The 25,059-nt window shown below is 40.8% G+C and overlaps 1 protein-coding gene, 1 long non-coding RNA gene and 1 pseudogene across 2 annotated transcripts; all 3 read left to right on the forward strand.

The window, feature by feature from the left end:
* Positions 1 to 2,818: 2,818 nt before the first annotated feature.
* Positions 2,819 to 5,787, forward strand: LOC120288808 (triacylglycerol lipase 2-like). The gene is made up of 9 exons (XM_039302966.1): positions 2,819 to 3,095; positions 3,247 to 3,363; positions 3,681 to 3,821; positions 4,335 to 4,445; positions 4,613 to 4,756; positions 4,883 to 4,923; positions 5,050 to 5,129; positions 5,222 to 5,317; positions 5,465 to 5,787. Exons 1-9 carry the CDS (start codon positions 2,883 to 2,885, stop codon positions 5,785 to 5,787), a joined length of 1,266 nt encoding a protein of 421 aa, XP_039158900.1. The 5' UTR covers positions 2,819 to 2,882.
* An 852-nt stretch (positions 5,788 to 6,639) lies between these two features.
* LOC120288809 lies at positions 6,640 to 24,549 on the forward strand (annotated as a pseudogene).
* Positions 20,706 to 21,354, forward strand: LOC108958753. The gene is made up of 3 exons (XR_005547173.1): positions 20,706 to 20,742; positions 20,840 to 20,892; positions 21,025 to 21,354. It is a non-coding gene; the product is annotated as an uncharacterized LOC108958753 (long non-coding RNA).
* Positions 24,550 to 25,059: the final 510 nt, after the last annotated feature.

Below are 25,059 nucleotides of genomic sequence, written 5' to 3' on the forward strand. Positions count from 1 at the left end.
CCGTACAAGTGTCAATATAACAGTATAGTTAGTTTGATGATTCAATCTTGTAACAATATACTGTTAAGTCTGTTGTGAAAAGAGGTTTCTGGAACAAAGATATAAAAGCTACGCTGTTGTAGCAGAAGGAATATGAAGAACAGATGATTCTCTCAATTCTCTCAATTGCTTTCATTTTCTTTGAAGTAGAACTACAGTTGATTGTATAGATTGAAGAGAAGTAGAAAAGAGATCTTACTTGATGTAATTGATCGATTCAGTTCTATCAGTATATAGAGTTCTTTACCTCATATGCAGTTCATCTTTGATTTCTGCATCTTCACAGCTTTGACTGACCGCAAGCAACGCCGGCAGGGTTCCTCCATCATCCATGGCTTAGATGGGTTCTTTACCCCTGTTTTTTGTCCTCGAACAAACCTCTGGGACTTAAAGAGTTTATTGTGTAAATGCTCCGCTGTGTGAGCTCAAGGATGACCAGAATGTGGCAAAAATAGAAAATAGAATGGAAGCAAATGGATGGTTTGCTTGTTTCGGGAAAAAGAAAATGAAGAAATCTTTTGAGGAAGGAAAAAACAGAGGAATAAGGGTCTAAAAACAAAGTGGGTCTCTTGGGTTGTCCTTGGCCAAAAGGTTTTAAAGGCCTTAGAAGACATGGCCCCAAGCTCCCAGTTCTGACTTTTCCGTCTTCCTTCTCCTCCATCATCCGTGGAGAAAATATTAGTTGCAGCTCTGACTCCAGCATGGCTTCCTCCGAGTACGTGTCGCCCGGCAGCCACGCTAAAATCATATGCCCGGCTTTAGCGCACATGACAACCATTCTATTCCAGAAGTAGTTTCTGGAACAGAAATAGATTTTTCTATTTCTATTTCTAGAAGAGTTTCTAAGCAAAAATAATCGTTTGATAATGACACAAAATTTCTACTCTAAAAATAGAAATTCGTTTGATAACGACACAAATTTTTTTTTTTTGGGACGATGGCAGACTGGTGGATGGCAGTGACGGACGGCGGCGGCGGCCGGTGATCGGTGGCGGCTAGCAGTCGGCAGGCAACCGATGGATGGTGGTCAGTGGCAACGGATGAAGGATTGATTGACGAATGATGAGAATAATTTTTATTTCTCATTTCTGTTCTAGAAATAGAGAAGTAGAAAATTTCTACTTCTGATTTCTATTCCAAACCTATTTCTAGAACAAGAATCTATTTCAGAAATAGAAAAATGGAATAGGTTTATCAAACGGATTTCTAAAAAATTGTTTCTGAAACAGAAATTCTGATTTATCATGCACCCCCTGAGATAGCATGTGAAAGTGGATAGGTGAGAACTTGTACCCGTTTGGCCATCTGTTGCACAGATTATCCATTCAAATATCGAGCTTGCTTTATTAATTTTGGCTCTATGGTGAGGCTATTCTGTCCTGGACGTTCATTTTAAGGCCTATTTACCTATTAGCACAGGATTCTAGAAAGGTTTCCAGGTAAGCCACACCACTAACAACTGGCTTGCTGATCGATGATATCTAGTTTGCTTTCATCTAGAAAGCATATAGGGAGAAATTGCTGAGAAAGGACTTTGAATCTTAGGAGGGAAACATGGTTTGACTTTGGTTTTACCTTAGATGGCAACTACTCCTGCTTGAGTTAACCAGTGCTTAGAGTAGGACAAACAATTCTTTCTCTTGTTTAGGCATGCACACTAATTGGAACTCCTGCCGTGTTTCCTAGAATACGGTCAAAACCCACCAGTTTCTGTTCACACTTGAAAGCCTCGATCCTTCAGGATAACTGAACGTAAGGCCGCAGATGTCGAGCACGAACAGTGACTGTAGTGCCCATAAGAGAAGCGGTGCCTGCGAGTGCATAACGTCTCGTCAGATCCGTGATTAGAAAGGAGTCAAAAATCTCTTCGTAGGAGATTCGTTTCTGTTTTGCTCAGGTCTGGATGCGCATTTCACTTTCCAGGATCACTATTGTACAAGCTAATTGCACACGAGAGTCATAAGCGCTTCGTGGATTTACATGTTTGCAAGAACTGACAGGGAAGTAAATGAGCCCATCCTTCGGTGACATATTGCCAAACACCGAATTGGAACTCTGTGGCCATGATGCCGTTTTTACATGAGGACAGCAAACTAATTACTTCCAGACGAGCGCAAAAACCAACGGGGTTCTAAGAAATTCCTGTGGTTTCGCGACGCCCATCACGTGTAGCGTTGTTTTTCTACATGTAATTGACATGGTCTATCGAATTATGGTTATCCAATGGCTTTCTGATTGTGATAGTTGCATTACACATTCGGTATTTATCATGAATCTATTGGCCATGACTTCCGAGTTATGTTACTAGTTCCGTGATTTCTCTTTGATGCTCATTTAATACCTGTTTAGTACCACCATGGACGGACTACAGTTGCCATGGATATTATGACTATGAAATTTTCGCCAAAAGTCTTATGAAAACCGCAACCTCCATTTTTCATGGTTGAATTCCTACGTGATAATCATACCAAATATATTCTCGAGTTCACATCAGCCTTTCGCCATCAAAAAGAAGAACGAGGGCAAATTTGGGACTAGAGTAAAAATTGATAATTCTCTTTTTGACAAAAATAGATTTGGGATTTGACCTATTATTTGGGTTTTTTTCTTCTTTTTTTAGACATAAAAAAGTTTGAGATATATTTGGGATTGGATATGAAGTTGGGAATTCTTTTCGGAATTAACCCCTCATTTTGGCTCCTCTCCTCCTCCTCTTCTTCTTCTTCTCCTCTCTCAAGAATTTCTTATATAAAGGGCGTGTGTCTGTTTGCAGTTTCAGTGATCATCTTCTTCCACACAGAAAACCCAACTCCCCAAAAGAGCAAGAGGCAGAAGAGAAGGAGATGAGCTCGATGATTATGAGCGCGAGTAGCTTCCCCAGCCTGGCTTTGGGTTGCTTCCTCCTGGTCCTGGTGGTCGAGCTACGTGTGGCCCATGGCTTGAGCCGCGATTCGATGCTCGATGTCGGCAGCGGTGGCCCTGTTGCCCCTCCAGCTACTGCGGGCATATGTGCCTCATCCTTCGTGACATATGGTTACAAATGCCAGGAGTTCGATGTAATTAAGCGCAGCTCGCAAATACCTTAAATCTTCGATTATCTTCATCTGTTAGAATAAGATTTAGCGTACTATCTTCGGATGTTTGTCGTGAGAATATAATGAATATCGCGTGCAGCACTCTGTTTTCATTGGGTGTGTTCTGTTTCAGGTGGTCACTCAGGATGGGTACATACTAAGCGTGCAAAGAATACCAGAAGGCCGAACTGGGGGCGGCGGCGGCGGCACCAACAAGCAGCCTGTCCTAATACAGCATGGCGTCCTTGCGGTGAGTGCCTTATTTTCCGGCTCAAGACCGCCGGACATGTTCATTTGCGCTGCATATGCAATACTCTTATCGATTGCGCAATTGGCTATTGTCAAATCGACATGATATCCTTTAGACCCGCAAGAGCTGCGCCGTGCATGCATAGTTCACTTATGTGTCTCCTTTGCTACGTGCCACAACATTCCGTGACATGGGCCAGGACGTTAAATATCTCAAGTTGCTTAAATAGATATCGTTTCTCAGAATGTCTATCATTCCCATGTTTTTGTCCTAAAGGAGGGAGATTATCTGTTTATGGCGGTATGCTGTGAATGCAGGACGGGATGACGTGGCTGCTGAACCCACCAGAGCAGGACCTGCCCTTGATCTTGGCCGATAACGGGTTCGATGTGTGGATCGCCAACAGCCGAGGCACCCGATTCAGCCGGCGCCACACTTCCTTGGACCCTGCCAACGCGGTCAGTACATCTCTCTCTCTCTCTCTCTCTCTAAAATCTGAATCATTGAAAGTGGCGAGTTTCATGTGAGTCATACATGAGTTTTGCTGGATTGATGATTCTCATTTATATTGATATCCTTCCTGGATCCACTGTATCACTTATTCTCGAATAGGAAATACTTAAATGGGCTCGATAGTGGTCACATGGTCTGTGACGAGTGGCTACCGCACCTGAACTTGGGCCCATCTAGATTTCGAGCCTGGATAGGATATGATTGCTTTCTGATCCATCAAAAAACAATTTCTCAATGAGTTAAGCAGTTATTGGATCACCCAATAACGTATCATAATCATTGATTGAAAATGAGTTCATCTAATTTTTCATTACTGCTCTATTTTCAAGTGTAGCCAACGTTCAGAATCTCCGTATGCACTAAATGTAAATGGGATCTTCACGTTAATTGTAGTTGTAACCAGTGAATGCAGAAGAATTGTGCATCGCCAATTGAACAGGTGATTGAATTGCTGACAGGATTTTTGGAATTGGTCGTGGGACGAACTGGCGCAATTCGATGTCCCGGCCGTGCTCGACTTCATCCACGGGAAAACGGGGCAGAAGATAGATTACGTTGGTCACTCTCTGGTGAGAAATTATTTTCAGTACACTTCATGGAATCAGGTCGTACGCCACATACATACGCGCGCATGTTATATGACAGCAGATGCAATCGATGTGCCTATCCTTTCCAAAAAACTTGATTTGTACTGCAGAAACTGAGGTTCTTGGGTAAATTTTCTTTCTGATTCCAGGGAACTTTGGTAGCTTTGGCGGCCTTATCGGAAGGGAAACTTGTGGACAAGCTGCAATCGGCAGCTCTGTTGAGCCCCATCGCTTATCTCAGCCATATGACCACTCCCCTAGGCGTCGTCGCCGCCAAATCCTTTTCTGGCGAGGTGAGCAGATAATTACCCTTGGCTCTTTCTCTTGCATTGCAATTAGAGAACTAGGGCATTTTGTGCATATATGTCCACCATGACGCCTGAGGGAGCTGCATTTGATGGTTCTGCAATTATCGACAGATGGTCAAGTCGGCCGGACTGGCCAAGTTCGATCCAAAAGAGTTCGATCCAAAAGGGTAAGCAACAGAACCTGCAAAAATTCCGAGAAGTTCTTATGTTCGATTCAAGGCTTAATTTATCTTCTCTTTCCTCTTGCATTATGATTCTGCATTTGTATTTGGTCGCAGCGAGAGCGTGGCTAACTTTCTGCAGGCCTTGTGTGATATTCCTGGCGTCAATTGCTACGACTCAGTAGCTGCATTCACCGGTACTAACTAACTTCGCTGCGCGAGATATGTGCTGGAACTCGAATTGGAAAGAATTGAACTGGTTATGTTGATTTCGACTGATCCGTTCCAGGGATAAACTGCTGTCTCAATGATTCCACCGTCGATCTCTTTTTGAAGACCGAACCGCAGCCAACATCGACCAAGACATTGGTGCATCTGTCTCAAAGTAGGTTTAGTGCACAGTCGATCCTTTTTCTTGAGGACTTCATGCAGAAAGCACATGTTAATGATGAATGCTCATTCAAATTGACTACCTGCATTCCTTGACGTAGAACTTACGATTTTGAAAACGAATTGGTGTTGTTGCTCGCAGTGGCTCGCTACGGTGTGTTGGCAAAGTACAACTACGGGATCCCCGGCTTCAACGTGATGCACTATGGGGACGTGAGGCCGCCAGTCTACAACCTCTCCAACATCCCCCGCGACTTTCCGATCTTCCTCAGCCATGGAGGCAGGGACGCGCTCTCTGACCCGAAAGACGTCCGGCATCTGCTCGACAGCCTCAAGCTCCACGACGTCGGCAAGCTCACCGTCCAGTTCGTCGAAAATTATGCTCATGCTGATTTCATAATGGCAGTGAATGCCAAAGACATTGTGTACAGTCAAGTGTTGTCTTTCTTGAAAAACCAGCGGTAGCTCGAGCGGCTAGCCAATTTAGCTAACAGGAATCCAGGGAAATAAATGCAACATGAACATTTGCTTTCACTTCTTCTAGTCACTGCCATTGCTAATTAGTGCATGAAATTCATCGAGCTTGATCAGTCATACCATGAGAGTCGAGCGCGTAGTCCGTCTTTTTCTTTGCATGAAGGTCATGTAGACCACAGCGGACTCATATAAGAGTAGTAACTACGCATCGTATTTCATCAAATTGGTACCAACGAAGCAAAGAAGCTTCCGTTGTCGGCGTTGTTCGTCCTTCAAGAGATGGCTAGATGGAAGAAACGGAAAGAGACAAAAATGTTTAGATTTTTATTTATTTTTGCATTAGCTACGGAATTGGCGACATGGACCGTTAGGGTGTCGTTCACACTTCTTGTCAACCGTACAAGAGTAGCGTCGGGTGACGCTAGAGAGCTTTTATAGTTTGAGTAATATTATATTAGTAATTTGAGCTTGGGCTCATTATATATATAGAGACACACACACATACATATGTATATGTATATTTCTCTTTTAATTTGAGGGATGTAAGAGAGGTACGAGTGCTATTTATAGTGGAATCCTCGGTTAGATGTAACCTTAGTTTAAGGGTAAACCCGAATAAAACCTTGTGTCTTAAATTCTTTTTCTTGCTTGTACTCTCCATTTTCTTTGTGATTATGCAACAAATCCTAACATCCAGCATCATAACAAGGTTTGAGGTTGGATTTCTTGGTGAAGAGAGATCCCAAAAAATCGAATCTTGGGAAGATGTCGTTGATTGGTTAATCATAGATTGAAGTAGAGAAATTTAGAGGAAAATGTTTCGAGTTATGAAAATTGAAGATGGAGGCTCTGCTGGTTGATAGAGATTTGTGGCATGCGATCAAAGATGATAAACCCGAGGAGAATACCAAGGGAAAGTCGAAGGAGGACGAGTTGAATGACTCCATGTCCACTAAATTGAAGGAGTGGAACATCAGGCATCTGAGGGTTCTACATTATGGTAAGTGCAGAGCATATTACTAGGATTGATTAGAACATCTCTAATTTTGATGTCTTGTTCATAATGCCCTAGTGAATGTGACATCTGAGAAGATGACCGAGGATCTTTGGACAAACTTGAAAAACCTTTATTAGAACAAGTCATTTGTGAATAGGCTATTTCTATGGAGGCAACTCTACAATTTTCGAATTTGTGAATAGGCTATTTCTATGGAGGCAACTCTACAATTTTTGAATGAGTGAAGGTGATTCATTCTTTGCACACTTACATGAGTTTAATACTATTTGTGCTAAACTTGCATGACGTCAATCTAGATGAGGAAGACAAAGCACGTACTTTACTGTGTTCGCTGTTGAATTCATTGGGACATATGAGTGTTATACATAGTTGTTAGTGTGTTATCCTTTGAGAACGTTGTGGCTACCTTGTTGTCTGAGGAGATGAGGAGAGCACGTTCTGATAGTGTAATTGATTTGGACATCGAGTCATATCGACGAGGAGGTGCTAGGGACCCATTGTCTATTCCTACTGGTTCGATTACTCGAGCGCGGGCCAAACAATTCAGGCAAGCTGTTGGCGTCATGGTTCGTGATCTTTGGCGTGAAGATGACCTTGGATCAAATCTTGAAGAATCTTGGAAATCTTGGTGCAATTTAATTATCTTGTCACCAAATAATTGACCAAGTCAATATATATATATATATATATATATATATATTCTTGTTTAAGAATATTCTAAAATAGGAATATTTTAGAATATAACGCATTAGATTTTTAGGGTTGGTTTTTAGGGTTTGTGTGGCAACCTATATAAAGGATTTGCCAAATTTCTTTGGGGACACAGATATTTTATTTTTGAGGAAAAGAATTGAGAGGTTCTCTTTTTACTGTTCTTTTGAGGACTTGACCTAATCAAGATTCTCTTGTGGCGGTCAATTCGACTTATTGAGCGAGATAGCGAATTCTTTCGCTCATGGCGTCTATAACGTTGGTTGGTTGACATGTGTTCGTCAACAGGTCACGTTCATACCGAGGTTGCCAATCACAGGTTTTTAATTGGAGGTCGAGGTTTGCAATTCGCACCATCTGGGCCTTCGTAGAACGATCCCTCCGCAACGATTGACATCAGTTTGGTATCAGAGCCAGGTTCTACAAGGTCTATTTATCTTTAATTTTCTGTTGATATTCAGCAATTTGAGATTTATTGAGCTAGGGTTTCGATTCTAGCTAATTTAGGGATCAGATTGCTTTTGTGCTTCCATACGTAGTTGTTTGCTGTTAGTTTTAAATTTTCTTTTCTAGCATCTTAAATTGTAACTGAGTTCGTCAAAAAAAAAGAAAAAAAAAAGAAGAGAAAGAAAACGCACAAAAAAAAAGTGTGCAAGAAAAAAAAAGATTCGGCAAAAAAAAAAAATTAGCCGAACAAAAAAAAAATCAAGAAGGCGACTCGTTTGTTAGTAGACGAAATTGAAACAAAATCAGTAGTGATTTGCGTTTCAATTGAAATTTCGAAAGTTGTAAATTGTTACTTGCTGAAACAAAATCAATAGTGATCTAATCTTGTTTGATTAGTTTGATTGATTGTCGTGAGGGGGATGAGAGACAGGTTTTGAATCCAATAAAGAGCTTGTGAAAAGAGAATACGAGAGGAAAAAGGCAAGAGTGTGTAAGCTTAATTGAGGGTGGAAAAAGCCTAGACTTGAGTTAAACACGAGAGGAGTGACAAATATCTTGAGAGAAACACGTGAGGGAGTGATTGGTAAGGATTTTTTTTAGACTAATGTTTACTTGCAGGTCTAAAATATGTCGCGCGAAGAAAGCGTGAATCAACGGGAGGTTGACTCCATACGAAGGGATGAAGCGCTCATGGAAAGCATCCAGCAATTGAGGGTCGTAGTGGAGGAGCTTAGTGGCCGAATGATGGGGAATGGCATGAGGGTTGATTGTGACCGAGAGATACCTCGAGGAAGGCCGCAACATCAGCGAGATGCCTCTAAAACACAACATAGAAGGTAACGGCAATATGATGATGATGAGGCTGACATGGAGGATGATCGAGATGCTCGATTTGAAAGGTGGAATAGAGGCCGAAGGTTTAGACACTGAGGAGATGATGAACTTGGCAACATCAAGATGAAGATTCCTTCCTTCCAAGGGAAGAATGATCCCGATGCGTATCTAGAGTGGGAGAAACGCATGGAGATGGTATTTGATTGCCAACGATACTTTGAACTCAAAAAGGTAAAAATTGTAGCTGTTGAATTTACTGATTATGCTATAATTTGGTGGGATCAACTTGTGACTAGTAGGAGGCGCAATGGTGAAAGACCGATAGAGACGTGGGATGAGATGAAAGCGGTGATGAGGAGGCGTTTTGTGCCAAGTCATTACCATCGAGATTTGTTTCAAAAGTTACAAAACCTCACACAAGGCAATAAGAGCGTGGAAGAGTATCACAAGGAGATGGAGATTGCCATGATCCGTGCTAATGTGATGGAGGATCGTGAGGCCACAATGTCAAGATTTTTGAGTGGTTTGAGCCGAGACATAGCAAGGGTGGTAGAGTTGCAACACTATGTTGAATTGGAAGAATTGGTGGACAAAGCCATCAAAGTTGAGCGGCAATTGAAGTTGGACCGAAATCACAAGAGTGGAGGAGGTTCAAATCAGAATTGGAGATCCAATTGGAAGAGAGATGAGAAGCCAAATTGGAGAGGAAACAACACAAAAACCGAAACTTCAAAGGAGAAGGAGAGGGACGGTAAAGTTGGAACGAATCCGGTTTAAGGTAAAACCAAAAATTCTAACACTAGAACTCGTGAAATTAAATGTTTTAAGTGTTTGGGCAGGGGTCATATGGCGAATCAATGCCCTAATAGGAGGGTGATGATCATGACTGGACATGGTGTTATTGAGTCTGAAAGTGAAAGGGAAGAAGATGATGATGAGATGCCACAATTGGAGGATTGTAGTGATGGAGAAGTGGCTATAAAAGGAGACTTATTGGTGGTTAGGCGTTCTCTGAGTGTGCAAGTAAAGGAGGAGGAGCATCACCAACAAAGAGATAATTTGTTTCATACAAGGTGTGTGGTGAATGGTAAGATCTGTAGTATGATAATTGATGGAGGTAGTTGTGCGAATGTGGCAAGTTGTATTATGGTGGATAAGTTGGGCTTGAAGACAACAAAGCACCCTAGGCCTTATAGACTTCAATGGTTAAATGATAGTGGTGAGGTGAAAGTATCGAAGCAAGTTCGAATTCCATTTGAGATAGGGAGATATAAGGACGAAGTAAAGTGTGATGCTGTACCTATGCAAGCGAGTCATATCTTACTTGGAAGACCATGGCAATATGATCGAAAGGTACATCATGATGGGTATACTAATCGTTATTCATTAATGATGAATCAAAAGACTTATACCTTGGTACCAATTACACCTAGTGAGGTGTATCAAGATCAACTAAAGTTACAACGAGAAGCCGAGAGAGAGAGAGAAAAGGTGAGAAATTCGAGGGCTTGCATGGTGTGTCTGAGATGCAAGGAAAAGGAGAGGCCGAGAGAAAGATTGTGGTAAAAACCGAGGGAAAAGAAGAGAGGAAAGAAAAGAGGCAAAATAATTTTTATGCAAAATCAAGTGAAGTGAGGAGAGCTTTAGTTCTAGATCGACCAATGCTTGTACTTGTGTACAAGGAGGTTTTATTTTCTACTAACGATCTTGGCCCAAGTTTGCCTAGTCCTGTTGTATCTTTATTGCAGGAATTTGAAGATATCTTTCCTGATGAACTTCCTGGAGGGATACCACCGATTCGAGGCATAGAACATCAAATTGACTTGATTCCTGGTGCGCCATTACCTAATTTACCCGCATATCGAAGCAATCCCGAGGAGACAAAGGAACTTCAATGGCAAGTTAGCGAACTATTGGAACGGGGGTATGTGAAAGAGAGTCTTAGCCCGTGCGCCGTCCCTGTTTTGTTAGTTCCAAAGAAGGATGGAACTTGGCGAATGTGTGTCGATTGCCGAGCAATCAATAATATTACGGTAAAGTATCGACATCCTATTCCTAGGTTAGATGACATGTTGGATGAGTTGCATGGTTCTTGCATTTTCACTAAGATCGATTTGAAAAGTGGCTATCATCAAATTAGGATGAAAGAAGGTGATGAATGGAAAACTGCATTTAAGACCAAGTATGGATTATATGAGTGGTTAGTAATGCCATTTGGATTAACTAATGCACCGAGCACGTTTATGAGACTTATGAATCATGTTTTGCGTGCTTTTATTGGTCGATTTGTGGTTGTCTATTTCGATGACATCTTAATTTATAGCCGAAGTCCTGATGACCATATTGAGCATGTGCGAGTTGTCTTGCAGGTTTTAAGGGCCAAGCAATTATAAGCTAATCTAAAGAAGTGCTCTTTTGTTACCAACAAATTAGTATTTCTAGGATTTGTTGTTAGTGCTAATGGTATACAGGTTGATGAAGAAAAGGTTAAAGCAATCCGTGAATGGCCAACGCCTAAGACCATAGGAGAGGTGCGTAGCTTTCATGGATTGACAAGTTTTTATCGACGATTTGTGAGAAATTTTAGCACTATTGCCGCACCATTAACTGAGGTAATCAAGAAGCACGTGGGTTTCACGTGGGGAGAAGAGCAAGAGAAAGCATTTAATCTGCTAAAAGATAAGTTAACTAATGCTCCTTTATTATCTTTGCCGAATTTTAGTGCTACTTTTGAGATAGAGTGCGATGCTTCTGGTACAGGAATTGGAGCCGTGTTGATGCAAGGAGGGCGTCCCATAGCTTATTTCAGCGAAAAATTGAGTGGAGCAACATTGAATTATCCTACCTATGATAAGGAGATGTATGCTTCAGTGCGAGCTTTGGAGACTTGGCAACATTATTTATGGCCAAAGGAGTTTGTGATCCACACCGACCATGAGACCTTGAAGTACTTGAAAGGACAGCAAAAGTTGAATAAAAGACATGCCAAATGGATGGAGTTCATTGAGACTTTTCCATATGTGATCAAGTACAAGAAAGGTAAGGAAAATGTGGTAGCCGATGCACTTTCTCGAAGGTATGCGATTCTAACTATTTTAGAAGCAAAGTGTCTAGGTTTTGAGCATATCAAGGGCTTATATATTGATGATGATGACTTTGGGAGAGTCTATGAAGCATGTGAACACGCTGCATTTGATAAATTTTATAGGCATGAAGGTTATCTTTTTGTGAAAACAAACTATGTTTGCCTAAGTGTTCTTTGCGTGAATTGTTGGTGCGAGAAGCGCATAGTGGTGGTTTAATGGGGCATTTTGGCATTAATAAGACTTATGAAGTGTTGTATGAACATTTTTATTGGCCACATATGAAGAGAGATGTCACATGTGTTTGTGAGAGATGCATTGCTTGTAAGCAATCAAAGTCTACAACTAAACCGCATGGCTTGTATACACCATTACCTATTCCAACGCATCCTTGGATTGATATTTCTATGGATTTTGTGTTAGGATTGCCTAGGTCTAAGTATGGTAGAGATTCTATTTATGTGGTTGTTGATTGGTTTTCAAAGATGGCTCATTTTATACCTTGTCATAAAACTGATGATGCATCTCATATTGCTAATTTGTTCTTTAAGGAGGTTGTACGTTTGCATGGCATGCCTAGATCGATTGTTTCAGATCGAGATTCTAAATTTCTTAGGTACTTTTGGAAAACATTGTGGAAAAAACTAGGAACACGGTTGTTATTTTCTAATACTTGTCATCCACAGATCGATGGTCAAACCGAGGTAGTTAATAGAACTTTAGGGGTATTGTTGCGTGATATTATTAAAAAGAACATAAAATCTTGGGAAGATTGTCTGCCACATGTTGAATTTGCATATAATAGGAGCATGCATTCTGCTACTAAATTTACACCATTTGAGGTTGTCTATGGTTTTAATCCATTAACTCCGTTAGATTTAACCCCTTTACCTGTTGATAAGTGTGTGGATTTAGATGGAGCAAAGAAAGCTGAATTTGTCAAGGCGTTGCATGAGAAGATGCGCACAAATATTGAGCGCAAGACTGAGCAATATGCAAGGCAAGCTAACAAAGGGCGCAATGAAGTGGTGTTTGAACCTGGCGATTTGGTTTGGGTTCATATGCGCAAAGAGAGATTTCCTGAGCAACGACATTCTAAGTTATTACCACGAGGGGATGGACCATTCATGGTTTTGGAAAGAGTTAACAATAATGCTTACAAGCTTGATCTTCCAGGTAAGTATGACGTTAGTGCCACATTTAATGTTTCTGACTTGACTCTTTTTGATGCCGTGATGATTTGAGGACAAATCCTTTGCACGGGGAGGGAATGATGTGGACATCGAGTCATATCGAGGAGGAGGTGCTAGGGACCCATTGTCTATTCCTACTGGTTCGATTACTCGAGCGCGGGCCAAACAATTCAAGCAAGCTGTTGGTGTCATGGTTCGTGATCTTTGGCGTGAAGATGACCTTGGATCAAATCTTGAAGAATCTTGGAAATCTTGGTGCAATTTAATTATCTTGTCACCAAATAATTGACCAAGTCAATTTATATATATATTCTTGTTTAAGAATATTCTAAAATAGGAATATTTTAGAATATAACGCATTAGATTTTTAGGGTTTGTGTGGCAACCTATATAAAGGATTTGCCAAATTTCTTTGGGGACACATATATTTTATTTTTGAGGAAAAGAATTGAGAGGTTCTCTTTTTACTGTTCTTTTGAGGACTTGACCTAATCAAGATTCTTTTGTGGCGGTCAATTCGACTTATCGAGCGAGATAGTGAATTCTTTCGCTCATGGCGTCTATAACGTTGGTTGGTTGACATGTGTTCGTCAACAGGTCACGTTCATACCGAGGTTGCCAATCACAAGTTTTTGATTGGAGGTCGAGGTTTGCAATTCGCACCATCTGGGCCTTCGTAGAACGATCCTTCCGCAACGATTCACATCAGTAATGCAAGAGGCTTTTTTGGTAAGATGAAGGAATAATGAACGATTTGAGTCTAGATTTGGTTGCAAGAATAAGCTTAGAGGGAAATTTAATAATCGAGATTGAGAAAAAATAATGCATTGGAAGTGCAAAAAGCTTAGACAATTGAAGAAAGATTGTAGAAGCATAAGTGTGGGTCTAGAGAAACGAAATGAGCAATCATCCTCTAGTACAGAAAAGGATGATGACATTAGCATAGAAAACATGTATCTTGTCTGCAATTTATTACAGCGTAACCACAGTGCATGGATTATTGACACAGGAGTGTCTCTCCACCTGATGTTTTATAGAGATTGGTTTTGCTATTATAAGCCAAATCAAGGACATACAGTGCGAATGGGGAATAATACGATGCTTGATATGGTTGGGTGCAGAAAGGTGAAACTATTAGGGCTTGTTTGTTTATTTTTGTTTCTGTTTCCCGGAACAAAAATTTCTGTTATTTTGTTCCGATGAACAAAAAAATAACACAAACACGTGTGTTAAAACTTTTGTTTCCGAAAACAAAAAATCTATTTTTTTGTTCCCGGGAACAGATTTGAAACATAAACAAGAAGTAGAAAAAAAATTGTTTCTTGTTTCCGAAACAATTTTTTTCTCTCTTCTTTTTTTCTTCTCTTTCTTTTCTTCTTCTTTTCTTCCTTTTGCCAGTCACCGGCCTTGGCCATGGTTGGCGTCGGTGATTGGCCAGACGAGGGTCAGCGACCTTGCCGGAGCATCGCCAGCCCCTGGAGACGCTGAGCCACGGCGAGGTCGAGCCTCGCCGATGGCCTCGATGGCTAGGCGAGCCTCATGAGGCCACCGGTGAGGCTCGACCTTGCCCAGGCGGCGCAAGGTCGGCCTTGCCCTGCCTTGGTGAGGTCGAGCCTTGCCGGCCAACGGGAGGCTCGCCTGGCCATTGACATCGGCGACCGGCCACAAAGAGAAAGAAGGAAAAAAAAAGAAAAAAAAAAGAAGAAAAAAAGGAAAATATAATAAAAAAATTGAAAAACCAAAAGAAACAACAAAATTATACAAGTTTATCAAATGCATTTCTATTCCTGGAGTAGAAATTTTTGCAGTTACCAAATGCGTTCTTATACTTAGAAATTGTTCCCGAGAATAGAAAAAAAAACTATTTATGTTAAAAAATTGTTCCCTTGAACAGAAACGTTACAAAACGCTCCCTTATTAGTAGTTTGAGCTTGAGCTTATGAGCTAATATAGAAATTAATATCTAGAAAATGTCTTTTTGGATATGAGATTTTGGAAAAAAATTAGAGTAATGACTGGAAATGTCACATCACCATGGGCGATTTTGGATGGAAGCTTAGTGGAGACAAATATGAGACTCAATTAAAAGTCAGTGATAGTTTATGTGACAAAAAAAGTTTAGGATAGATTGGGATTGGATCTAAGGTTTGTGATTTTTTATGAGACAAAAAAAAAAAAAAGAGGGTAAAATTGAGACTGGACCTGAAATTAAAGGTTTTTAATGAGATTAGAATTAAAGTTGGATTTAAAAAAAGAAAAAGAATTTAGGCCAATTTTAAGGAAGAATCTTGGTAATTACATATAAAAACCTTTTAGCAAAAACAGAAACGGAAGCAAATCCTTTTCCCGTGCCTCATCTGTCACGATACATGGTTACCAATGCCAGGAGTTCGATGTAATGAAATCTTGATTAGCTTCATTTATTGGAACGAGACTGGGGCAGTATCTTCGGATGTATGAGACAAAAATATAATGAATAACGTGTGTAACACTCTGTCTTCATTGGGTGTGTTCTGTTTGAGGTGGTTACTCCAGGATGGATACATACTAAACGTGCAAAGAATACCAGAATGTCGAGCTGGGGACAGCGGCGGCGGCGACGGCAATAAGCGGCCAGTCCTAATACAGCACGGCATCCTTCTGCTGAATGCATTATTCGTGGGCTCGTGGGCTCGAGACTGCTGGATTCGTTCATTTGTGATGCCTGTGCAATATCCTTTCGATTTACGCGATTGGCTCGTGTCCGATCGTCAGGAGATGCATTGAACTTTGAGTTTGATAATCTTTTCTCCATCTTGTACTAAATAAACCACTTTAAGTCAGGAAAATATTGTGTAGGCTAGCCTTTCCACATCAACATGGGACTGACCCATTCAACTGACGACACGTCGCGCCACATGTCGTCCTGGGTGGCACACCACACTCTCCCCCTTCCCGTGAAATCTCTCGTCCTTCTTAAGAAGAAATCGAATACAGAACAAGATCTTCGAACAATCAATGAAAATACCTCAGACTTCTGTTATATTTCTTCTCCAGAACTTCGAGTTCATTCTTTACACAATCTTTCATCAATTCCAGATACAGAGAACGAAGAAAAAGCTTCTGATGAAGAACAGGAAGAGCTTAGCAACTCAGAACTAACAATGAACTCCCACACCTCTATCTCATTCTCTCTTTTCCTTTTATACTTAATCACTAGCTCAACTGTTTTCTGTTATAAAATTGTTACAACAGAAGATAAGCAATACACGTGTATTTTTCCGACTGTGTAGCTTCTTTTGATTCGCTTGACTCGCTTTTGTGATTCAGGTTTTACTCTCATGGATCACCAGCTCCGTTGCCACGGATTGCCAGCTCATGGATCAGCTCCCGTTGTCACGGATCGCTAGCTCATTAGTTCAATTGGATCGCCAACTCACGACCTTCCTCTGTTTCAGCTTCCTCTGTTTCAGTTGCTTCTTCAGGTTTGGCTTTTCTACTGATGCTGACTTCTATGCACTTCTGATCTTGCAAAACTTGTTTAATTCTTCTAACATCCCCCCTCAAATTGGGAATGGAGAGTGCACAGATTCCCAATTTGGTTCGCATATAAGAATGTGCTCTGCTGGTCAATGGTTTTGTAAAGATATCTGCTAATTGATAAGAACTAGGAATGTAGCTAACATGCAATGATCCTAAGGAGACTTTTTCCCGAACAAAGTGAAAATCTACTTCAATATGTTTGGTTCGAGCGTGTAAGACAGGATTTAGAGTAAGAGATATTGCGGACTTATTGTCACAGTACAAATGAATAGGAGGCTTAAGAAAACAGCCTATATCACGTAATACAAAACTGACCCATGTAAGATCGGCAGTGGCTGATGCAAGAGCACGGTATTCAGCTTCAGTAGACGATCTGCTCACGGTAGGTTGTTTCTTGGCTGCCCAGGATATAAGATTGGATCCAATATATATACAGAAACCAGTAGTTGATCTTCTGGTTTCTAGACAACCAGCCCAATCTGAATCAGAGTAACCATAAAGATGCATTGTACTGTGAGGGTGAAGAAATAAGCCAAGCTTTATAGTACCCTTTCTATACCGTAAGACTCTTTTCAATCTATTGAAGTCGGCAATTGTAGGTTGCTTCATTTGTTGGCAGAGTATGTTTGTGGCATAAGCAATGTCTGGTCTAGTTAAGGTGAGATATTGCAGACCTCCAACTAGGCTTATGTACTCAGTAGGATTATGGAAAGGTAGAGAATCATTGATTAAAATGGATGGTTTTAGTGAAAGAGGAGTTGAAAGCGGTTTGGAGTATAGCATATGAGCTCGAGTGAGAAGATCTAGAGCATATTTGGTTTGGCAAAGGAATAGATAATCTGAGTTTCGTGTAGCTTCTATACCAAGAAAATAGTGAAGAGAACCTAGATCCTTCATATGAAAATGTGTACTCAGTGAAGTAATAAGACTAGAAATCATGTGAGGTGAGCTTCCAGTGAGAATAATATCATCTACATACAGTAATAGGAGAATAGTGGCTGTGTCAGTATGCGGGATGAATAGAGAAGGATCGGAGAGCTACGAAAAAGCCATATTCGAGCGAAAGCCGCTTTGAACCGATCAAACCAGGCTCGAGGAGCTTGTCGAAGTCCATAAAGAGATCTTCGAAGGAGACAAACATGGTGAGGCTTTTGTGAATCTTTAAACCCTGGAGGTTGCTCCATGAACACTGTTTCACTTAAGTGTCCATGTAAGAAAGCATTTTTGACATCTAATTGATGGATTTTCCATTGTTTCATCATAGCTACTGATAGGATTATTCGAATTGTTGCATGTTTTACTACAGGACTGAAGGTTTCTGTGAAATCAAGACCTTCTTCTTGATGAAAACCTTTGGCAACCAGCCTAGCTTTGAGTCTATCCAAGCTTCCATCGGGTGCAAGTTTTGTCTTGAACACCCATTTGCACCCGATTACATTCATGTGATTAGTGCGAGGAACTAGTTCCGGGTGTTTGATTCGATATAAGGCATCCATCTCTTCTTGCATTGCTTGGTACCAGCCTTGGTCGCTAAAGCAGACTTTATTGATTTTGGTTCAACAGAATCTTATACTCAACCGAGACAAGCATATTTAGGATTTGATTTAATAATTCCATATCGTAGTCTAGTTTGCATAGGATGTGTTGAAGATGTACCTTGTATATTTCCAGTGTCTATACTGATTTGAGATTGTCCTGTGGTATCAGTTGATGTTGAAACAGGTTCTTGATTTGTAGATATTTGTTCCTCTAAGGGTGGAGACGACTGATGTGATTCAATATTACTGGAGATATTATCAACAGTACTCTGTATCTCAGGATCAGGTGATATTTGTATGTGGAATCGACCTTCAGAACTACTTGAAATGAGCTCATCGTTCTGTATTTCTGGAGCTACCTGATTAAGTCTGGTATGCTGCAAATACACCTTTGATAGATTGTCTTGTGATTGAGGCTTCTTAGTAGAGTTGGAACTAGAAGATAGGACTCCTTCTATCCACTGTCTGTATAGATCAGATCCCTTATGATATTCAGTACTAAGTGTATGAATAAAGGGAAAGACATTTTCATCAAAAATTACATGTCTGCTGATGTAGATTCTTCCATTTGTAGGTAAGAGACATCGTATCCTTTGTGCTTCTCCGTAGCCAAGAAAGATACACGTGAGAGATCTTGGATCAAATTTATGCTTTGTATAGTGCCTGAGACATGGATAACAAGCTGATCCAAAAACACGAAGATAATAGTAGTCTGGTGTCTTATTGTAAAGCTGGTAATGAGGTGAATGCATATGTAGTTTTGCTGTGGGAAGAAGATTGATAACATAAACTGCTGTTTTGAATGCATCGACCCAATATTTCAGTGGTACTTTAGCATGATACATCATTGCTAATCCTAATTCGATTACATGTCTATGTTTTCTTTCCGAGACACCATTTTGCTCTGGTGTGTGAGGACAGGAGATGAATTGCTGAATTCCACACTTCTGTAGATGAAGTTGGAATTTATTACTAGTGAACTCACCACCTCCATCACTCTGGAAGATTTTTATCTTGTGACTAAGCTGATTTTCTACAAGTCTTTGAAACATAACGAATATCTCATATACTTCTGATTTCTGTCTCATGGGATATATCCAGCTGTACCGAGAAAGATCATCCACAAAAATGACATAGTAGGAGAATTTCTGAACAGATTGAATTGGTGAAGGTCCCCATACATCACAATGTATTCTTTCTAATGGAACTTTAGAAATATGGTCTGAGAAGTGAAAAGATAAAGCTAAGCTTTTAGCAATTTGACAGCTGCCACATATATTCTGAATTTTGGAACTAAGCTGAATGAGATTTTGTTTCTGCAGAATCTTTATTGTTTTAAGATTGGTGTGAGCAAGCCTTTGATGCCAGATATCTTCTGCTACTTCCGTTGAGTCGTATGAAGAAAGCTTCTGCAGCTTTAGGTTCCACCCGGTAAAGCCCCTTGACTTTCCTTCCTAGCTTCTTTGTTGTATGATTGTGATTGTCCTTCGATATACCCCATGTTTGTCAAAAATAAAAGAGCAGGGATAGTCATCTGTCAGTTTCGATACAGATAGAAGATTCTTGGTGATTGCAGGGACTATCAATACATCATTTAGAGGTAATTTGCTATTTCCTGCATTTAGTATTCCACTACCAATGCATGAGATTGATAAGTGAGATCCATCTCCTATCATGACAGTGTCATTACCACTATATGTATTGAAGTTTTGAATCATACCAGGTTCTGAGATAATGTGTGACGTAGCCCCTGTATCCGGATACCATTTTGAGCCATAGGGTTCTTCAACGTGAACTGCTGCTAATGCAGTTGGTATTTCATCCACCTGGTATGAATTGTCGAATCTATACCAACATCCGAGTCTTTGTGTGACCTGATTTCTTACAGATCGGCATTGCGAGAGCCATTATTGGTAGGCTTTGTATTCTGTGTTTGTCTATCACCATTTGAGCTTTGTGGTGGGTACGACCTAACACTTTGATACCTTTGTGCAGGATTTGAATAGGGTCGAAATCCTTGTCCATAGCTAGACCAATTATCCTTATTAACCTGACCTTGCTGAGTTGAATACAGGTTATTCATTCTATGTTGTTGATTTCTTCCAGCTTCTGCAGAATTATTTCCATATTCCCTTCTAATAAAAGGCTGACCTCTTCCATAGCTAACTTCTCCTCGAAAATTCTCTTTTTGATTTCTGGGATTGATTCTTTGCTGACTTGTTCCAGCTTTTCTTTGCCCATAATAGGCCAAGTTAAAGTTATACTCATTCATAGAGTATGTTTGTAATCGGGTTTCAAACCTTTCAAGTTGGGAGATAACCTCATCATACTCTGGCCGAGGCTTAAGACAATACATGGTTGTTCTGAAAGTTTCATATTCGGGACCTAGCCCTTCCAAAGTATGCCAAACATTCTTGTTATATCATCAACAGGTTTTCCAATTGCATTCAATTGATCACAAATGGTTTTGAACTCTCGAAGATATTCGCTTAGTGATCTGTTTCTTTTCTTGCGAGGCTTGAAGTTTTCCTCTTAACTCAAACTCCTTTGCAATAGATTTTGTGTAAATCTATTTATGAGAGCCTGCCATACTTCAAGTGAGGTTTTTAAGCCAATTATTAGACTTAGAATATTTTCTGATACCGCACCGCTTATCCAGGATGATATAAGCTGATCGGTTTTTATCCAATCCAGGTGATCAGGATTCATTATTTCTCCTGTCTCAGTTTGTATCATTCGACTTGGAGGTAATGTTTCACCATTAATAAAGCCAATTAGATCTTGGCTTTTCAGAAATCTATTAAACTGAGCTTGCCACAACAGGAAGTTTTCTTCATTCAACTTGATAGTAACGAAGTTACCTATATTCACATGAATAGGGAAAGGATACTTCTGCACTCTAGTGGCCATTCTTCTATGTTTCAGAGACTTTGAAGATTTGAAGACAATCCAGTAAACTTTGAAGGTAAGCTATCTAAGAAATACCAGGATCTTTATCATATCATGCAGTAAGAACTCATCAGAACTATCATACCCAGGTGATGTGCTCTGATACCATGAGAAGAAATCGAATACAGAACAAGATCTTCGAACAATCAATGAAAATACCTCAGACTTCTGTTATATTTCTTCTCCAGAACTTCGAGTTCATTCTTTACACAATCTTTCATCAATTCCAGATACAGAGAACGAAGAAAAAGCTTCTGATGAAGAACATGAAGAGCTTAGCAACTCAGAACTAACAATGAACTCCCACACCTCTATCTCATTCTCTCTTTTCCTTTTATACTTAATCACTAGCTCAACTGTTTTCTGTTATAAAATTGTTACAACAGAAGATAAGCAATACACGTGTATTTCTTCTGACTGTGTAGCTTCTTTTTGATTCGCTTGACCTGCTTCTGTGATTCAGGTTTTACTCTCATGGATCACCAGCTCCTGTTGCCACGGATTGCCAGCTCATGGATCAGCTCCTGTTGTCACGGATCGCCAGCTCATTAGTTCAATTGGATCGCCAACTCACGACCTTCCTCTGTTTCAGCTTCCTCTGTTTCAGTTGCTTCTTCAGGTTTGGCTTTTCTACTGATGCTGACTTCTATGCACTTCTGATCTTGCAAAACTTGTTTAATTCTTCTAACACTTTTCTCTCTTCTCTGTCCTAACTTTGCTTTTCTTCTTGATGATACTCCCGCTATTTTCTCATTTTAGTATGTTTATCGCTTCGATGTTTTGTCCTAAAGAGGGAGATTATCTGTTTATGGCGGTAAACGGTGAATGCAGGACGGGATGTCACGGCTGCTGAACCCGCCCTTGATTCTGGCCGACAACGGGTTCGATGTGTGGATTGCCAACACCCGAGGCACCCGATTCAGCAGGCGCCACACTTCCTTGGACACCGCCAACCCTGTCAGTACATCTCTCTCTTTCTCTAAATTTATCACACCAGAGGAATGCCCGTATTCAACTTAATCTGAATCATTGAACGTGACGAGTCTTGCGTGAGTCCCGTGCGAGTCCCATTAGATTCGACACTCCACATTTAGTTTGGTACACATGCTGGACTCATCGTATCACTTATCCTCATGTAGGGAATAGTTAATTGGGCCGGTACCAGTGATGTGGTTTGTGGCAAGTGGCTATCGCACCTAAGCTCGGGCCCATCTAGATCTCAAATTGCATCAGTACCATTAGCAAGACCCACTAGTGCATCTGCAACACGAACCTAATTTATTCTCTCGCTTGATTCATACAAGTTTAATGCCTATATTTATGGCACCGTATGTACGTTATAACACATTCATTGGGAAAATTACCAAAAAAATTATGAATCTATTGTAATTGTTCATGTCAGCGTCGGTGACGCCATGTAGACTGCCAGTGTCCATGTTAGTGCTAGTTGGCCGCCGGTTAAAATCAATCGAATGGATTGAATTGGTATAAATGTAAAAGGTTTATCATTCAATTGGCAAAAAAAAAAAATTATGATTGAATTGACGTAGGTTAAGGATTTTGGGGTAACTTTCCCCACTTACATTTGTTGTGCTTTCAATTGCAATCTTGACCCACCTTATCTAGTAAACCTTTCACCACGACACCTAAATATTGGCCTTCGATTTGACGGCCATTCGTTTGGGGGCACTTCAAGGAATTCCTACGTAGTTGTCGCTCTGTGATTGATATTATATCCGCCACATCACCCACAAAGGCGAGTTCACATAATTTTACATGACCGCTTATTTTCAAGAGTAGCTAACTTTCAGAATCTTTTGTATGCACTAAATTTAAATGGAATCCACGTTATAATTGTAGTTGTAACCAGAGAATGCATAAGAATTGTGCGTTGTCAATTGAACTGGCGACTCAATTGCTGACAGGATTTCTGCAATTTGTTGTGGGATGAACTGGCAGCATTCGATCTACCGGCCGTGTTCGACTTCATCCACCGGCAAACTGGGAAGAAGATCAATTACGCTGGCCACTCTTTGGTGAGAAATTAGTTTCGGTACGCTTCATGGAATTCGGTCGTTAGCCACATATGTGCGTGCATGTTAGATGACAGAGGACGCAATCGATGTGCCTGTCCTTTCAAACAACTTGATTTTTACTGCAGATATGAGGTTTTGGGTAAATTTTCCATCTGATTCCAGGGAACTTTGACATATTTGGCATCCTTATCAGAAGGGAGGTTTGTGGACAAGCTGCAATCGGCAGCTCTGTAGAGCCCCATCACTTAACTCAGCCATATGACCACCATCCTCGTCATCATCATGGCCAAAACCTTTGTCGACGAGGCGAACAGATGACTCCGTTCGCTATTTTCCTTTCATTGAGATTAGAGAACCAGAGTAATCTGTCCATATTTGTCCACCGTGATGCCTGAGGGAGCTGCATTCGATGTTTCTGCATTATTGACAGATCGCCATGTTGCTGGGATTGGCCGAGTTCAATCTAAAAGCGTAAGCAAAAGAACCCGCGGAAATTTCGAGAAGTTCTTATGTTTGTTTCAAAGCTTCACTCATCTTCTCTTTTCTCCTGTCTTATGATCGTGCGGCCGTATTTGGTCCCAGCAAGCCCTTGGGTGACCTTCTCCGTCCTGGTGTCGATTGCTACGATTTGCTAGCCGCATTAACCATTACTGCCTAACTTTGCTGCCCCATATATGTTCTTGAACTCAAATTGGGAAGAATTAAGCTGATTATTTGATTTCAACCGATCCATTCCAGGCAAAAACTACTGTCTCTACGGTTCCTAGTCGATCTCTTTTTGAAGAACGAACCGCAATTGACGTCGGTCAAGAACTCGGTCCATTTGGGTCAAACTAGGTTTAGTGCACGGTCGATCCTCTTCTTGAGGGTTTTAAGCAGAAGAACATGTTAATGATCAATACTCATTCAATCGAATTGGTATTGTTGCTCGCAGTGGTTTGCGACGGCGTGTTGATGTACGACTATGGGGTCGCCAGCTCCAACGTGATCCACGGGGGGGACGCGAGGCCATCAGTCTACAACCCCTCCAACCTTCCCCACGACCTACCGATCTTTCTCAACTATGGAGGCCAGGATCCACTCTCCAACGAGAGCGATGTCCGGTATCTGCTCGAAAGCTTGAAGCTCCATGACGCCGGCAAGCTCGCCGTCCATCGAAGATTACGCTCATGCGGATTTCATAATGGGAGTGAATGCCAAAGACAAGGTGTTTGGTTGGGTGTTGTCTTTCTTCAAAAACCAGCAGTAACTCCTAGCGACTAGCCAATTTTACGAAAAGGAATTGACGGAAATGAATGCGACATGAACATTTGCTTTCACTTCTTCTGGTCAATTTTTTCTTTCGTCATTTTCTTTTTGTCATTGCCATTGCTAATTAGTGCACGAAATTCATCGAGTTTGATCGGTCATGCCATGAGAGTCGAGCCCATGGTCTATGTCCTTTCTCTTTGTATGAAGGTCATATAGTCCACGATGGACTCATATAAGAATCGTAATTACGAGTTATATTGAGTGATTTGGGTCATGAAGGGACTTGTGCTCCTATGAAGTTATTTTGGGATAACCAAGCAGCAACTTAGATTGCATCAAATCTAGTCTTTCGTGAAAGAATAGAACACAGGAATCGACTGTAATTTTGGTCAAGAGAAATTCCTGACAATACTATCAAGACTCCTCATGTTCAAAGCGAAGAATAACTTGTTGATATATAGTATTTCAACAAATGTTGGCCAAGTTGACCTCATAAGGCATCTTTGCTCCAACTTGGAAGGAGAGTGTTGACACTTGCCAAGTGATGATAAGATTGAGAATCAAGGTTAGAAGGCATCTTTGCTCCAACTTGGAAGGGGAGTCTTGGTACTTGCCAAGTCACGATAAGATTGAGAATCAAGGTTAGAAGACATCTTTGCTCCAACTTGGAAGGGGAGT

The sequence above is a fragment of the Eucalyptus grandis genome, chromosome 10 (genome assembly GCF_016545825.1).
Source record: "Eucalyptus grandis isolate ANBG69807.140 chromosome 10, ASM1654582v1, whole genome shotgun sequence".
NCBI classification, from domain to species: domain Eukaryota; kingdom Viridiplantae; phylum Streptophyta; class Magnoliopsida; order Myrtales; family Myrtaceae; genus Eucalyptus; species Eucalyptus grandis.